The following is an 18,933-nucleotide window of genomic DNA, read 5'->3' as shown; positions in this document are numbered from 1 at the left end:
TTGTGTTTATTATTTTTTTAAAAATAATAATAATAAACCTTTCGTAGAGATACTTTTTTTTTTTCTTTTTTTATTAATTCAAAGATTGATTGGAGATACTCTCTTATCCAACTCAAGATTCTCCACCTTTAGGGAGAGTGCAGCACACACAGCAATGTGCATTGGTGGCCAACATGTGCCCAACCACAACCCAGTGTTTCTGCTTTTGGAGCCATAATTATATATTATTACTTTATTTCATTATTGATTATTCTATTAAAATTTAATTATCAGAGAATATTAAATATATATATATATATATATATATATGCACTGCTGGATTTATATATTTATATTTAAATATATATTTATTTATTTAAATAGTTTGCTGATCCTGCAAAGAAGACAACCAAAAAAAAAAGAAAAAAAAATGTTAGAAAAGAAAAGTTGATAAGCACTTACCAGCAAAACATGATTAGGAGATTCAATTTGCTTAAATTTACGACAAAAAAACGTGAGTTGCTCGTAGAGCTATACAATCGAGGCGCTTATTTTGTACCATTTAAAAAATAAATTAATAAGTATTTGAATTAATAAGTGATGTTTAGCACTAAGTACTTATTAAACATGAATATTTTTTAAAAAAAAATAGAGAAATGTATATTGATGAAGGTCTTGTAAATTTTAATATACTGATACATAAAGTTCTTTTTTCATACTCTAATATTCATAAGATAACAAAACAATATAATTTACTTTACAATATAAGTAATTTCTTTGCACACATAGTATGCTATTTACATCAGTAAATTATTATACTGCAATGTTAAAAATAGAATTATTATAATAGAGTGTACCTTTATAACATGTTTCGCTACTCTATTTATAAAATGATATTTATATTATATATATTAATTAATATGGAAAACAACACTGGTTTTTTCTTGAGTTTTAACAAAGACACGAACTTTCTAAGGCTTTGAAAATCTTATGAGCCTCCGTAATTTTTTTTTTTTTTTTGAAAAAGAGGGCGGCACCTCCTAAACTTTATTAGAAAACCCCTCACTTATGGCGGAGGAAAATCGTGGTTACAATTTTGAGACTTTAGGACAATAAAAACCAAATTCCAAGACCCTAAAACTAACTTAACCAACCTAAACCAAACACCAGCAACCAAAAAAACTAAAAAACTAAACCACTAAAAGTGAATTAATACAAAAACATCATGAGCGCAAAGAAGGAAAACCCAACAAGTCCAATCGAATCATTCCCCTGACTTGCTGAGGAAGATCATCTTGGCAACTATATGATCGAAAAATACCAGATTCACCCTGTTTGGCAAAGAAATATGCACTTTTATTCGCCTCCCTGTAAACATGTTCCACTTTGAACTGTATGCCTCTTAATGCTAGCAAAAGTTCTTCCCACAAATCTCATAAGTTCCAAACCGAACACTTCCCAGAATTTATCCACTAAACCAACAAAGCAGAGTCACATGCAATCTCCACTTGATCAAGTCCGAGATCTTTGCACAGATTAATCCCTAAAATAATCGCCTTCAATTCAGCCATGTTATTTGTTCCATAACCCAATAATGAGGAAAAAATTGTTTTAAATAAACCCTTTTCATCTCTTATCACGCCTCCACCACCACAATTCCCTAGGTTACCTCTACAGCTCCCATCCACATTCAGCTTAACCCAACCTATCCCTGGTTTACACCATCTGACTACACGAGGAAGATGAACCCCAACATTTTTTACTTGAATATCCAAAGTATGAAGGACTGCAATATCCGTGCAAGAAGTAGGTGCACATTTATTTAACTTGTCTGAAATGGATCTCAGCCAATATTTAATATCAAGCCACACAGTTCTCACCAAATCATGAATTGATTCCATCCTGGCTCTACATCGACGAGTCCAGAGTCTCCAAATGATGAGACTAGGTATAAGACCTACCAAAATGCCTAACTATGAAACCAGACATTAACTCTGCCTTTCCAAGTTCTTGTTGTCATACAACTAACACCCAACGCCACTGCTGCTTTTTTCCATACCTCCTGAGCAAAAGATCCGGTGCAAAACACATGGTCTAGAGATTCAATCTTAGCATTTGAACAACAATCACATCGAGAGGCCATCTGGACACCTACTTCTTTAATACGAGTATCAACCTGAAGACAAGCAAACTAAGACTTCCACATACAAATTGACACCCTTTTTGGCAACATAGGATGCCAGATCCATTATGAGCCTCCGTACACATTTGATTTTTAAGAGACTCATAAACATGTAAAAATTAAGAAGTGGAATACAGTACTGGAATGAAGAAGATTTTAGATGAACTTGCAATTCAAAGTAGAGTACCCCAAATTTCCCCACTGGAAAATGGTTGAGTAAAGCAATAATGATTTCCCTCAGATGTAAAATAACAAATGCATAAAATGTTGTAGAACAAAAAACGTTCCAAGGCACGTTGCAATGTTATTTTCCTTAAAAGGTTATTTGCTCCCACCAAATCGGTGTATATTGGGTTAGCAAATACGTTTTTAAAATATAATGAAGCCCAGAATTTTGCGATATATGCAAATAAAAAATTGATCACAAACACCCTTAGAGGAATTTGAACAAATTTCTGAAATTCTATTTCGTCAGAAAACAGAACTTAGGATTGAATAAAATATAATTTGTGAAAGCATTATGAGAGAAAAAGAAAGAGAATGATTGAATAATTCTATATATTCATGGAGTAAATTTTTCCTTTAAATAGACAAAATTATATCTTTTCTGAAAGGTTACATCTGTTCAAATATGTTTCATTGACAGTAATTCGCGAAACAGATTTCTAAAGTTGACTAGGCGTCGACCTGGTTGCACCGAGCGACGACCTAGTCGCACCAGGCGATGACCTTGTCGCACCAGGAGTGAAAATCAATTATATTGACCGTTAGATTATTTACGCGGTTCAGATCGCCCCACTTGATCTTATAAAAAATATAAGATTAATTTTAAGCCAACTAAATGCGTCACTAGCGCCCTACAGTCCACGCCACGCGCACGTGTACGGAAGGTGCGAAGCACCGTCCTAGGGTGCACTAGACTACACACTAGCACTATCTCTTAACTAACTTTCGGACCGTCATAGGTGCATTAGAGTGCACACTAACACTATCTCTTAACCAACTTTTAGAGATTATTCAACCTTATCATTTGTTAATGATTTTTCACTTACCATTCTTTTCAATGTGAGAACAAACTCACATAACATTAAATACTCCTCATGAATACTTTAGAGAATTCGTAAATGGAAGATTTGAAAACCTATAAAATCGATTATTTTAGAAAATATTTCAACATTGGAGATGGTTAATTTGTTTTTATGTTTGTTTTATCAAAGTTGTTTTTGCTTTCCCATACTGTGGAAGGAACAGAAGCTGCAACTTTCCCAGTAAGCATATTTTCAAGTGGGGCGGCCATCTCTCTTAAGCTATCACAGTAATCATACCAAGGCTTACTTCCTGTGCTGTATGAACAGAAAATTTCCACAGAATATTCATATTTTTTAAGTGATATTGTAATCTTGATCGTCAACTTTTTTAAATTTAAAACAAAAAAGAAACCATTTCTTAATGCGATAGTACTCGCAATATACCACATCAAGCATCATATTAAAAAGCATGACTTTAAAATATGGACGGTATTTTTTTATGAAGGGATTAAACAGTTATCTATCTTTGCTAATCATGTCATTCAATGCAGCAAATGCGGCGGCATTTTCGGTCTATCTATGGGGAAAACTAATATGCCCATGTTTTTTTGTTTATGAATGGTTCTCCAGTCTTAAATTAATTCCTTATAAAATGTGATGCTCACTAATCGACTACTTCTCTCTCGAGATGCTTTGAATAGCTTATTAATTTATTCATGTAATCATATTTAAAGAACATGTTCAGATAACTTCTAATTCAAAAAAAAAAAATTTGAGATGTTGTAAAGCAATAACTGACCTGGCCAGGTGCAAGAAGAATTTTTTATATTATTTACCTTAATTAATTAGTCTATTTTTTATATTATATTTTATCTAGATTCACATGAATTTCACAATTAACATCCAAATTCAAAGCTCCAAAGATTATTCACCTGCGTGAAAAACATAGATGACCAAGATTAGAAATTTGCATCCCAAAAAATTTTCATAATCATTTTTAATTTCTTCACACAACTTTATTTGAAATAATATGTACTTAAAAGCAACAATTGGCTTCCATCCTCCACCATGTATACCGTGTCAAAAATGTAATAACAAAGTCTTAATGACTTTATGACTTTATGTTTTGTTCGTTCATACTGCATCTATGTTGAACAAAGAGAGGAGATCGAATTCATAACACTGGCCCTCGGTAGTTAGGAGAAATCTGAATCACACAAATTTGGAACCATCCCCTTTGTTGGGAAACACTTGTTGAGCTTAATCTTTTATCACTTAGGAGAAATGAACTAATGAAAGTTTATGCTTAACTTGCTAAGTGGCATGGACTGCCGGAAGTGAAAACAGGAGTTTCACAGTTCAAGAAAAAATTAGAATAGCACTACTCTGCTTTTTGAAGGAACTTGAAGCCTCAAAAGTGGAATATGACACTAGAATGAAAACAGAAGAAACAAATAAACCAAGACAGGCCATAAAAATGAAATGGGCATGCAAGGCTAGAACATCAATCTCACCATCTACTTAAAACCATTTTGACCCCTTCTCAACTTGTTGAAAACCCATATCAGACATCTTACTGCAAAAGGCACAACAGCTGCAAGCAAGACATAGCGAAAACTTGTCGATTCTTCCGGAGTAACGGCAAAAACTGCAGATACATAAGTTGACATCATCGAAGCAATGGCCACCCAAACTTCAAAACGAAAAGGCAGCCTGAGAGTGAGGTACACAAGGATAAGGGTGGATGTGGAAAGAGCCAGTGTGTTAGAAATCAAGAAAATAAAGAAGGCTTCTTTCTGAGAAGCATAAATTGCCCTTCCTGCAATGTGACCATTTTCATCATCCTGCCAAACACCACCAGGGGGGGACACCCCAGCTTGAAAGGTCACGGCAGCGATCAGTGCCACTGCCACTAACAAAATGTTTTGAACGTCTCCCAGTGAATTTTCACCTTCGTTGTAATCAAAGTTTTTGAACCAGTTCTTGCCCGGATTCTCAGGTGTGCTGCCCATTTCTCTGAAGCTGTCATGTACCAAGTCTTGCTCTGAACAAGTTTACATACATACATACATATATATATATATATATATATATATATATATATATATATATATATGATGGAGTTGGGAATTGTTCTATCAATGGTTTTTTTGTTTGAAGAAGGTATGGAGGACTTTTGGGTCGATCTAGGGGGAAATAAAATGATTTTTTAAAATGGGTTTTTTGTTGGGCTTGACCTACAGCAAGTCATGCAATCATATATAAAATAATGAGTTATGCCAAAAAATATTATTTGTTCATCAACTTGTGTATTAGAAAGCATTGGATTTCCACCCAAAAAAAAAAAAAAATTTTCTCACTCCATAAAGCATAGCTAAAGCCTAAAACAATGCGAGAAAATGAAGAATGAAAGGGAAAATATTGCATGCCTAAATTAATGGCCATGGAAATTAAGTAGTAGGAAATGATTTTGGACAGTATGGATGTGTGATGAAGAGAGAAAATGACAGAATGCACTGATTAATGAAATACATGAAGGGCTAAGATTGGATAGTTTTATTTATGAATTTTTTTTCTACTGTAACTTGGTTGAATTAATGCACACCTTAAGTAGTAGGAAATGATTTTGGACAGTATGGATGTGTGATGAAGAGAGAAAATGACAGAATGCACTGATTAATGAAATACATGAAGGGCTAAGATTGGATAGTTTTATTTATGAATTTTTTTTCTACTGTAACTTGGTTGAATTAATGCACACCTATATGCAATGATCAGCGAGGTCCCTCAGCCTTTTGGCAAGTAGCTAGGCGCTGAGTCAAATTTTGCTTTAATTTTTTTTAAAGGATAGAGTTGAAAAAAATCAATTGATTTGGCATGGTATTCTAAGCACCCTTAATTTATTAAGAATTTCAGTTTCTAGATCTGTTTTTGAGAATCCTTGAAATTAATTATATCCCTTTCTTCTAATATTCAAACTATTCCCCAAAATGGGGTACACCGTGCACACATTTACTTTATAAATTTTTGTTTCTAAATGCACATTCCTTTGTATATATCAAGAATTTTTACCTTATATAATTTTAATTATCAAAAGACCAATTTTTTAGGCAAAAGAGATTTAGATTTTCTCCAAAAGTTTTAAAATTTTCACAGATCTTACTTGACATTTGAATTTTGGAATACTTACACCCTTCGCCAAGCCTTTTTTCTTCTTCTGCAAATATGAGAAATATTCAAGAGAGGTTCAAGAGATTTTTAAGACTTCAACTATTTAAGGGAGATTAATGCCTTTTTCGAATTTAAGGGTGTTCTATAAGTTTTGAAACATCATGCAGTGTGTGCAAATAAACATAAAATGGAAATAAATAAAAACTCTTATTCTACGCTTTGAGAGACCTTGGATTTAGAGTTGTATTGGGTTTGGATAAAATGTAATATAAAATTATATTGAAATTTATCCAAATCCACTTAAATCGAAATTCGTAGGACTCTTTCTCTTACTACCCTGAGCAATGATGAACCAGTTAATCCTCATGTTGGATAAATGAAGATTAATAGGTTCTCACTATGCACTCAAGGTATTAGAGGGAATGTGAATTATGTTTTTCTCATTTTATCTACAAAATATTTTGATATCTTTCTCATATAATTTAATAAATATTTTTAAGAATTTTTCCTCCCTTTCCTAATGAAATCTTTTCTCTTTTCATTTTCCAGAAAAGCATTTTTTTTAATTGTGTATTAGCTATTCATTAAATGCTGATGCAAGATGCTGATTATCCAAATTATCTTGCTTTGGCTACCGTGCACGCTTAAGAGGCTATTCGGATTAATTCTAATTTTGTTTTTATTTCTATACAATCAGAAAACAAATTATGATAATGTGTTTGTTTACATTGTTAGTTTTCTATTTTTATTATTAGTTTTTAGTTGTTTTTAAAAAATTGAAAAAAAAGATTTTATGATTTTTAGTTGTTTTGGAACCATGTTGTTAAAGTACTTTAATCTTCTAAATTAACTTTTGTTAATCAAATCATCCTTTTATACATAATATTTAATTAAAATTAAAATGAATGACTGCAAACTAAAAAAAGGCCCAAGATTTACACAATTCGAATGTCAAAGTTTATGCATGTGCGTTCCGTCGAAAATAAACTTTTACTATGAATCAAAGGTATAATGAAGATTTAAATTGTAAAATATTCAGAAACCGACAAAGTCCAAATACACCAAACCACATGTATTCATTTGCAAAAAGCAGTCAAATTATTATGTATGACTTCACTTCATGAATTAAATATAGCGAGATCATAGGTGCACTATTTAAAATATACTAACACTATTCTTCTTTTGAAGGATTTCTAGTCCCCAAAAGCGAAATATGATAATGGAATGAGATATGAATTTGCCATTGACAATAAAACATCAACATTCAATAATAGGGATGAATTGCAAAGTTATCTTATGGAACAAAGCCATTCCTATATAATTTCATCATAAGCACTAATTAATCTTTGGTAGAATTTGTAAAGTTAAACAATTGTGCCCATATCTCTTACTCTTTTTTCTTTACAAAATGCATGTGACATCATCCTTTTTTGGAGTCTAGAGAGTTTGACAAGCAAAGAAATGTGTTTTTTTGTTGATCTTTGGACTCCTCCATTTGTGCGTAATTGGAGAGAGTCATATGATTCAAATTAGATTGTGGTATCCTAAGGGAGACAAGTCAAGTCTTGAGCAGTTCTACTGCACCGGTTCATGAACTAAACCAATAAACCGCAGAGGGCTTGAATCTCCTTAAAGAGAGCGAGATATTTGTACCTCTGCCTATTTGTAAATCGTGATTTTCTTTTTATTTTGTTCGTATCTAAGTTTTATTATTTTATATTATTAGTTTTCTAACATGTATGATATGGCAAGAAGTGTGTTATGAATAAGTTAGTTCAAAGCATTGGAGTCAAGGCAAGTGTAAGAATGATGATCTATTGCTCATGCCCCTCATTAAGTATATCTCAATTTCTTATTTCATGTGAATATATTTTTGAAAATAGGCCTTGAATGTGGATTAAAGCATCTTTGGGATGTTTGGTTTCATCACAACAACACATTACTATCTATTTGCACGCATCTATCATGTAAGAGTTTGTGGTTGTATTCCTTACAAAGGCCACAAGTGGAAAAACAAATATTTTCTTGTAAGAATGGTTGACATGGTTTAGGATAGACAAGCCAACAATTTGGTGGAGCTCTCCTGCCAACTGCTACTTTAGCTCAATGTGTCTAAGCTCTTTGCATCCAACCTTCCTTTTTATGTTTACTTGACCGGTCAAAGTTCGAACACGTCTTTTGTTGACAATCAACAACGTTGGATTCCCAATCTTAATTTTCCCCCTCATCAACTTTAAAGGATAAATTGAATTCCATTCCACCAAATTCATTCCTAAAGTTGATGAGCTTTGGAGCAAAGAAGAAGGCATAACAAGGAATACTCTCCCTCCCTTCTCCTCCCTCCCTCCTTAGGTCATTCGGAAGTTGATGGCACTACATGTGTTGCGTGTATTGGTGCGGTGACCAAGGACTGTGATATATTGTCCTAAAATGAGATTAAACTCGTGGCAGAAATGGTATGATTTTTATTTCACCCACTTCTCTAGTTATTTGTTTGCTTAAATTTTTTAGGGGTTGGGGGAGGAAGTGTTCCAGGTCAGGAACCGATGCCTCTCGCCCTGCAAGATCACAGCTTATAAAATTGCCATCCTGCCAAGAGATCTACTGCAGTGTAAATCAACCGGTTTGGTAAGGTAGCGAACATATACTTAATTAAATGATTCCTAAAACTCGCAAGAATCCATCATTACCAAACCATAGAATAGAAGCGAAATGGGGAAGGCTAGAATTGCAGTTCCAGCATCTACATACTTGGACACTTTGCATCTTAAATTGCAGAGCACCCAAACCAGAAGCCGTAGTGCAAGTAAGATGTAAGGACCTCATCCATTCCACCGGTGTAATACCAAAACTGCACATGCAATCACATTCATTGAAGCCATTGCAAACCAGACTCTAAAATAGAAAGGCAATCGATATGTGAGAGACAAAAGGATTAATTACGATCGATGCTGAAAGGGCCAAGGTGCTAGAAATCAAGAAAACATAGATTGCTTTCTTCTGAGAAACATAAATTGCCCTTCCTGCAATCTGTCATTCTCATAATTCTGCCAAACACCACCCAAGGGGACCGACACCGGCTTGGAAGATTACAGGGGAGATCAATCCTGAAGCCACTAGCAGAATGTTTCAAACATGGTTCAGTGAATACCCGCCTTCCTCATACTGCAAGAACCCGGCCAGACCAGGTCTTTTCTGGGGGCCAGGCCATTTATCCAAAGCTACCATATCAACTACTCCTGCCCCTATGGAGTTATCAATTGATTTAGCAGCAGTTATTTTGTTCAATGCAGTAAACTGCTGTGGTAGGGATGAATAAATTTCATTGATGATGTTTTTTAAATTATTTTTTTTTAGGGTTTTAAGAATGGATTTGGCAGAGCTTGTCTCAACTATTAGTCATGCATCATCCTTAAATTAATGGCTGTGTCTGGCTTTCTGAGAGCACTTCTGAGAGCAGGTAGGGAATCTTTGTTTTACTAGGTATGTATCTTCCTCTTGTGGGAAACCATAATCTCTATGTTGTTTTCTGTGCAGGTGCTGAGTTTTTTGTTTTTTTCTTGAATCTGCAGATACCCCTCTAGTGGGAATTTGGTTTTCTGGTTTGTAGGGTGGGCTGTCCTGATCTTTTGTCTGGCTCACACGTTCAAAAAGTTCTATTCCTTTTGCTTGTAATAGAAAAAACAAACAAACAAACAAAAACAGCCACAAAAAGATGCACCTACACAATTTTGCCTGTTTAACAAAAATTATCCTTCATTCTCACTTGTAAACTACACTAGTATTTTAACTTCAACATACTGTAAACAAATTGTAGACAAAACAATGCCAGAAAATGAAGAATAGCAAGGAAATTAAATATTTATTTGGGTGCTGTCAGGAACCCAGATTTTAAGTCATGCTTGTTGAGTATGTCTTGAATTCTTCAGTATTTATTCCTAAGTAAATACAGTACATCTTCTTGGAGACATGTAGAATGTACTAATTTTGGCCAAATAGAATCAGCTAATGATGAGGGAATCAGAGATAGGGAAATGACACATATGAATAGCCAATTATTCCATCGCAGGCACAACTCAATTCTGGTTTGAACTTTTGTTTACTCGAAAAAAAAATGAGCAGGTAAGAAGAATCTGGCCACAAAATTGCAATTGTAACATTGAGCTCTTAGAAATTTTTGGATTCTGCCATAACAATGAATGCAAACAAGAATATTATTATTAAAATTATTATTATTATTATTATTATTATTGGTAGTGGTGTTGTTGTTGGCTTTCAAACATGTGTCCAGTATTGAGTGGTTACGAACCAATGCTTCTTGAGCAAGTATTGCCTGGGGTAGGTCTTGACTAAAGTCTTAGTAATACAACTTCATTTAAATAATGACGCAGATCATTAATAACCAATAATTACTGTATCTGTCGGCAACCATGTGCATTGTCTCTCAGCACATGGTGATTGGGTTCAAATAGAACATAAGATTAAATAAATAAAGTATTAAAAAAAAAGTGATCAAAACACAGCTGATTGTAGCTGTGAAATCTACAAATGCAACAAACATCATTAGTTGAGTTAATTTTCACCATAATTAATTGATCAAAACAGAAAGTGATCAGAGAGTTTTAAGCCCAGGATAAACCAAGCAGCACATATTGTTGATTTAACTAAAGCTGCTCAAGATATAGCGGATTAATGTAAAATAAAATTTAAAAAAAAAAATTAATAGAAGGAAATATTTTATGTAAAGAAATCAAAAAACAAACATGACTTACCTAGCAGAACTATATCTATTTAAAAACATGTTTTAGACAAAGACCATCTGATCTGTGTTTGGAAATGGAGTTTATGTGGTATCTGGTTCTGTAATTGCCTTCTTATCTGTAAGAAGTAAATGCACATACAACCAGAAGTGGTAAAATTTCCAATGCTGCATAAAGAAGCCTTTACTGTATATATAGAACACACACAGGCATAAACAACAAGATAAACTTGGCAGTAAAATTAACAGTAAATAAGCTTTTCCCTCACCGTAATGGAATGAACAAACCTAGTTATACTTATTCCCAAACTCATAAGACGCCAGCATTAGTCAGCATATAAACTGGGAAAGACTAGAATCCCAGTTTCCTTTTCATTTTATCGAGTGTTCCATTTGCTATTATAGTCTTACACAGTTTGAAAATCTGAATCGAAAACCGCAGCACAAAAGGAACAGCAGCTGAGGTCAATATGTAGCGAAACTTCACCGACTCACCAGGCGTAACGGCAAAAACTGCAGAACCATACGTGATGATCATAGAAACTGTGGCAATCCAAACTTCTAAGTGAAAAGGGAAGCCATGGGTGAGGGACACGAGTATGAGGAGCGAAGTAGAAAGAGCTAAGGTGTTGAAAACCAAGAAAACATAGAATGCATGCTTCTGAGAAGCATAAATGGCACGCCCAGCATGATGACCTTCGCCGTTATCCTGCCATACACCGCCAGGAGGGTTGACACCAGATTGAAAGGTCACAGCAGAAATTAGGGCTGCAACTATTAGCAGGACATTCCGAACCTCACTTGGAGAGTCCCTGCCTTCCTGATACTGCAAGTGCTTGAACCACCATTTCCCAGAGCTCCCAGCTGGTATAGCCATCTATTTTTCTTCTCCCCCTTTTTCTGCAACAATGTTCTGAAGGCATGAACTAGTATTAAAAAGAGGAGGGTGGGAACCAGACTATATTTTATTTATTTGTATGTTTGTTTATTCATATGTATCTTGTCCTGAATAGAATGCAGTCTACGAGGAAGGAGTGAAACGGCAAACAGGAAATTTCCTGTTGTCTTCAAGGAAATTAAGATAATGTAACTGAACTGGATGTCTCATTCGTACGACTGGATCCTGTCACCTGCTAAGCCATGGGCTTAAGAAAAACCAAAGTAGCATGACTTGGGGTTGCATTAAGTTCTAGAACTGCAGGAAAATTTCATTGTTGTGGATGGCATTATGTGCAATTTACAAGTTGGAAAATATTGTTAACTCTCCACAAATGTTTCTTGTTAACATAGGCACATGTTTCTCTTGATCAATTTAGTAGAGAATATGTGGATAAATATGAGAATGACGGTAATTTTGTTCTAGGACACAAAGGAAAATGCATTGGCATGTAACTTGGGATGGACAAAGATGAAGAATTTCAAAGGCATGACATTGCTATATGATTAATATATGTTGTAGTATTTTCGCCCAACCGGATAGGTCAAGTGGTAATGGCTGATTTGTGACTTCGGTGACCTCAAGGTCATAGATTTGATTCTCCCTTAAGAATTAGCCCCGTGAATTACCAAGGGTACCTCAATGGGCGGGCAACTTTCACCCTCCCGGGTTTGGTGCCACATCATAGTGTATAAAGAGGCATGATGGTGGCTGAAGTCCCTAGGTCATCAAAAAAAAAACATAGTAGTAGTTTCAGCATTATTTAGGCCGCGGCAATGGAATGGATGGGAACTAGCAAAAAACAAAACAAAACAAAACAAGAACAAAGGATTAATATCATTTTTTTTTTTTTAAAGTAGGTAAAAAAACAAAGGATTAAATGATATTTATGCTATATCAAGGAACATGTCTGCGATCATCAGGTTTGAACTTGGAGACGTACTTGCTACCCCAAGAAGAAGTCCACTGACCCAATCCGTAACAGTAGTGTTGTATATTTAAAAAAAATTGGTTCACTTAAATTTGTAAACAAGGGGCTTAAGCATAGACACGATGTCATCATACTACTATAAAAAGGTATTTTGAGGTTTTGACATAAAGCCCAGGGTTTAGGTACGGGCTTCAGATTAGTACTAAGTTGCTCCTTTCTAATCGGTTGGTTACAAGTTCAAGTCTAAGGAAACATCTCTCTATATAAAGCAGGGATAAGCCTACGTACATCATGACAAAGGAGGGAGCCTTGTGGCCCAAGGACACCCTTTACATATAGATGAGGGTTTAAATCCTAACACATTGTTTCATACATTGACATAGAACTAATTAGATGCATAATAAAATAAAAAACTTGCCAATTCTAGTACATTACTTTATGGCATACTAAACATTTTGTATGGCAGTTTCATTGACATATGGTCAAGATTTTCACAAGGATTCCACAAGCAAAGACATACTGACGATCACATAAATTATTGTCTTTTCATTCTTTTCTTTTCTTTTTTCTTTTAACTTGCCCTTTATGGTCGTGTGCGTGCAATATAATCTTGATTTGGTGCAATATGCATCAACATAAATTTTTTTAGATTTTGAGGTAGTGAGAAGTTGCCTGATGTTATGCAAGGACAACTTACCAACCACTTTTTCTGTGAGAATACTCTACCTAACCCTAGTCAGCCAAAGACATTCGACTATTGACTAGTGTGACTCATAAAGCTGAATTAGTTTTATTTGTTGCTATTTTTTACGAGCTGAATCAGTTTTATTTGTTACTATTCTTTAGGAGCTGAATCAAGTGTGGGAGTTGGTGAGGCTTCCAGTGTGAAAGAGGGAGATAGGATGCAATAGGGTGATGTATATGTTGTGTGAATGACATGTTATTGGTTGGAAAGAATTTGACTAAGGCTTATCATTTGGGAACTCTATTGAAAAGTTTTGACATGAATATTTTGGGCACGACCAAGAAGGGTCTTGGTTTGAAGATTCGCATAGACAAAACTGCATGGAGATTGGTGTTATCTCAAGGTGGTTTTGTGGATGAAACCGCAGGAAGACTTTGTTTTCCATCTCAGGGGGGTTTTATGGAGAATCGATGTGAAATGTCTACCACTTAGTACCCAAGGATGGACTGTGATGTCCAAGATATATCAAAAGTCCCTCATGATGGTGCAATGGGGTGTTTTGACAGGTAACATAGTGGATCGTCAGTTGTGGGATTTGTTGAAGACTATGCAAGGGGCTTTGGAGATAAACGGCTTGCAATAGTTTTTGTTGTTGTGGAAAGAGCTTGTTTTAAACCTAGGGTGAAGTCTTCGGGTGTAATATCTATGACTAAATCTGGGTTGATGGTAGAAGTCGAAGCTGCCATCGGCAAGTTCAAGTGGCATTGCTTGGACTTGGTCTTTATCTCTAGTTTCTAGACGGGAGGTTGTCCCAATCTAACGTTCTAAGTTCAAGGTGGAGCAACGAGTTCATGTTTTTGGTTTCTCCTAAGGGGCGTATGTTCACCAAGGTGGAGATTGTTGTGAATTGTCACTCACATACTGAGTGGAAAACATACACAAAAAGAAAGCATGAATGAAATCAAGCAATAGCAGGGGAAACCGTCAACGATAAGGCTCTAACCGTCGATGGTTTGGAGTAGTATTTCAGACAAATTGCATTATGTCTGAAACCGTCGATGGTTTGGCTCAATCCGTCAACAATTTGGCTCGGGACACCTAGCACAGATTCAAATTTTAAAAGGTGGATGTTAATATGATTAGGTTTGGAGGGAAAACCTCCGAGAACTCTTTATATATGTCATATCTGATGTATTTAAAAAGATGCATGGTTGTAAGAGAAGAGAAGATTGTATTGTTCTTGTAATTTACACAAGATAGTGAATCCTTGTCGTTTGCTCCCGTGAATGTAGACATTGTCAAACCACGTAATTCCTTGTGTCTTTGTGATTTCTATTGCTTTCATTAATTTGATGTGGTTGTAGATTGTTCTGTATTTTAACCATTAGAGTGTTGCGGTGTGTGTTTGATTCTTTACATACAAATATACATTTCGTTGTGCATATTTGGGGATTTTACCCAACATTAATTATCTATCTTTGTTAATTTACGTCATTCAATGTTGCAAATGCGGTGGCTTTTTTGGTCTATCTATGGGTAAAACTAATACGCCCATTTTTTGTTTATGAATGGTTCTTGAGTCTTGAATTAAACTTGTAATTTATTCATGTAATTATGTTTAAAGAACACGGTCGGATAACTTTTAACTCAAAAAGTTAGATTACAGTTTGTAAAGCAATAACTGACCTAGCCGGTAAAAGAAGAAATTTTAAAGGTAGATTACAATTTATTTACCTTGATTAATTAGTCTATTCTTTATATTATATTTTATCTAAACTCACACGAATTTTAAAATCCAAATTGTAAGAACCCAAAATATGAAAAATGGGTTTAAATATTAAGAGAGGGGCAAAATTGGAAATTTTTGTGTCAAGGGCTATAAAAGGAAATTTCTATTACTTCTTCATTAAGTAAACTCAATCTTATCTCTCTCTCTCTCTCTCTAAACTCTCTCTACTCTCTCCTTCTCTCTAGAATTCTTCGCCGATCGTTGACGGAATCGGAAAACGGAAGCTACCACAAGGATCGTGGAAGGATTCTCTACAACTTTTACGGATCGGAATCTCGTTTCGGAGATTTTTGAGTTTCGGCCTAAAATCGAGGTAAGGATCAGTTTTTAATTCTGATCCGGTAGTTTTGTAGGTATCAGTCTTGTGAATATATTCTGTACTGTGATTTGTAGGTTTTGAAACTCGGTTCACTGTTTAGGGACCTTGGAGTTCGGGATTTGCTTACGGGGTTAAGGTAAGGGGAAACTATGTTATATTGGTTATTTTTTTGAAATCGAACTCGGTGGAACTGTGGTCCACGGTCCTGTGTGTGTTTTGGCTACTCATTTGGGGGGATCTAATGGGGAAAACTATGGGTTTTTCATTATTGCAGTTTTTGGGAAAAGGGGGGTGACGAGCTGAATCCCGGGTTTTGTTGAAAACCGAGTATATTTGTGATTTATACTGTGATATTGGGATGGCCGTGCCTTGACTTTGTTTAAACTATATTTGCTTGGAAAATCATGTTTTTGATTACCAAATGAGTGTGGTTTGTTTGATTATATGAGCATGCATGTGTGTGTGATATGTGGAACTACTTATAGGAGCGCGGTTCCGGAATTGCTGATTGGACCACGATTCCAAAATGATTCCAGGTACTGAGAGTGTCCGGCTCTATATCTGAGGGCGTGTGTTTATCGCCTGCCACGTAGGCAAGAGTGATCGGCTCTATATCCGAGGGCATGAGCCTTTTCCGGTAGATCGGGCCGAAGGGTGTGGATCCACCAGTTAGCGCCGGTACGATACCATAGGAGTCGAGGACTAGCCATGTGCCGATGGCATCATGCTTCACAGATGGCTTTGGGCCAACGCTGGATTTTCGCGGACCGGATTCTGGCCGATGAGTGTGACGACACTGTGTACTGATCATGTGTGTATATTGTGACGGGGCTGCGTAAAAATGGCCGCCGTATGCGTGCGTATATGCATTGTGTGTATGAGTACTGGATTGCATTCAACTACTTGTATGTTGTGTCATGATAACACTCAAATGTCACACATCGATATAACCTGTGTTCTTCCTTACTGAGAAGTGTTTTACCCCTACTGTATGTACATTTTTATAGGTCTTTCGAGTAACCGGAACTAGCGTCCTAGTGTAGGGAGCGTAGTGGCCGGTGTACTGTATTAGCATTTAGGTAAGTGCTAGGACTGTAGTTTTGTTGGGTTGCCATTTTGAATTGTATTTGGGCACCCAGTTTGTACGTTTTGTTATAGTCATGTTCTGCTCTTGTATAGACTCTGGTATGGTACTGCATATGTTGATATAGAATGACTTTTTCCACTACGTATATGATTATGATTGGATGTGTTTAGGGTGCCTGAGAACCCCACGGGGTCGGACCCTCATCCAGTGTACTGTATCTGTGATGATTTGTATGATACAGGGACAGGTTAGATTACAATTTTCACCCCCGGGTCCCATTTTCGAGTTCAGGGCGTGACACAAATTCCAAGCTCCAAAGAAGAGGAGAGTGCATTTTTTTTTTTTTTTTTGCAAAAAGAGGGCGGCACCTCCATTTATTTATTAATAAACCCTTACTTTTGGCAAAGGAATACCGTGGTTACAAGTTAAAACCAACCAACCAAACTAGGACAAACAAAATTAAACATAACTAACAAAGGAGATAAAAACATAAAAACAAAACGAAATACAACAAACGAGACTCTAGAGATGAACTAACGACGAACGGAAACAAGACCCCACCTATCAATCCGAAGGATATGTTTCAGATAATGTGGTAGAATATGTTGTTCTTCGTAGATTACATTGTTTCCCATTTCTCCTTCTTTAGCAAGAAAATCAGCCGCACTATTGTCTTCCCTATACTGATGTATCACCATGACATTCACTCCTTCTAACTCTGCCACGAGCTCCTCCCAAAATTCCCAAAGATACCACAAAGTACATCTACCTTTCCGAAACCAATCAACTACAATTCGCGAGTCATTTTTAATAATCACATTAACATAATGCAAACATTTACACAAATGAATTCCTTCTCTAATTGCTTTTAATTCCGCACTATTATTCGTACCATTGTCAAAATAACTTGAAAAAGCCGCTTTTACCATGTCATGACAATCCCAAATAATTCTTCCACCTCCTGAAGTACCCGGATTGCCCCTACAACTCCCATCACAAGTAAGTTTTATCCACCCTACTAGAGGTTTAACTCATGAAATAATTTTTTTAAGCCTATCGCAAACTCCCTGATGCTTAATTTGAAACTCATTCAAAATCTTAATGTCCGAGTTCTTCAATTTTTGAAAAGAAATGGTGCTCTCAGCAATAAAATTGCCCAGAATCGAACACTTCTCCACATCTGATCTATACTTTGATAAACTTCTTCCATTCTTGTTTTACATTTTCGATTCCAAAGGTACCACGTAATCAAACATGGAATCAACCAGATTAAAATACCTTTAATAGACGATTTTTTTGCATAGTGGAACCAATTTGCCATTTTATTTTTCCAAGGAAGAGATCGTTCGAAAGGAATCCCCAATGCCACACTAGCCTGACGCCAAACCTCTTAAGCCACCTCTCCTAAAGAAAGAATATGATCAATGTTTTCCTGACTTCTCTGAACGCAGCAATCACAAGTTGAAGTCATCGATATTCCTTTGGTCTGAATTCTATCATCTACAGCCAAGCATCTAAACCAGGCTCTTCCATAAACACATTGAGATTCTTCTAGACAATAAAGAATGTCAAAACTAGTCATTCCACAAAAAAGTATCACCTCTGCTCCTCACTGCCTCCCAAGCTTTTTTTGTAGTAAAATTACATTCCAGGGCAGGCTTCTAGACAAAAATATCTTTCCCACTTTTACCCGCCGGCACCTGTTGCAAAATTTCCCTTGTTTATCAGCACCAACCAATTCTCGTACTAAATCAGAGTTCCAATTATTATTTATCCAACAATCCTTAATACACAGTTTCTTGTTCAAAATATCCTCAGTGCTCACAGATAACGGGCCTGATGACAGCCACCTGTCGAACCAAAAAGAAGAGTTCCCACCTCTCACCAAAATTTTAACATTATCCATAACTTCTGGAATGGTGGTCATAATTGATTTCCAAAACCGAGAATCATTTGGTCACCCCTTCCTTATTAATAAATGATCATTTCTGCAATATTTAGCTCTGAAAAAATTTGCCCACATATTGCTAGAAGTGAGCAATTTGAAGGCAAATTTCATAAGAAGA

The 18,933-nt window shown here is 35.7% G+C and overlaps 2 protein-coding genes across 2 annotated transcripts in view; both read right to left on the bottom strand.

Annotated features, from left to right (window-relative positions):
- Positions 1-18,933, bottom strand: part of LOC131165728 (ricin-like) — a 630,504-nt gene that overhangs the window by 279,886 nt on the left and 331,685 nt on the right. The window lies entirely within an intron of this gene.
- Positions 4,707-5,201, bottom strand: LOC131166597 (uncharacterized). The gene has a single exon (XM_058125184.1). It carries the CDS (start codon positions 5,199-5,201, stop codon positions 4,707-4,709), a length of 495 nt encoding a protein of 164 aa, XP_057981167.1.

This window comes from Malania oleifera, chromosome 10, assembly GCF_029873635.1.
Source record: "Malania oleifera isolate guangnan ecotype guangnan chromosome 10, ASM2987363v1, whole genome shotgun sequence".
NCBI lineage: Eukaryota > Viridiplantae > Streptophyta > Magnoliopsida > Santalales > Ximeniaceae > Malania > Malania oleifera.
Note: the sequence above shows the minus strand (reverse complement) of the source record. Positions and strands in the feature narration are given on the sequence as shown.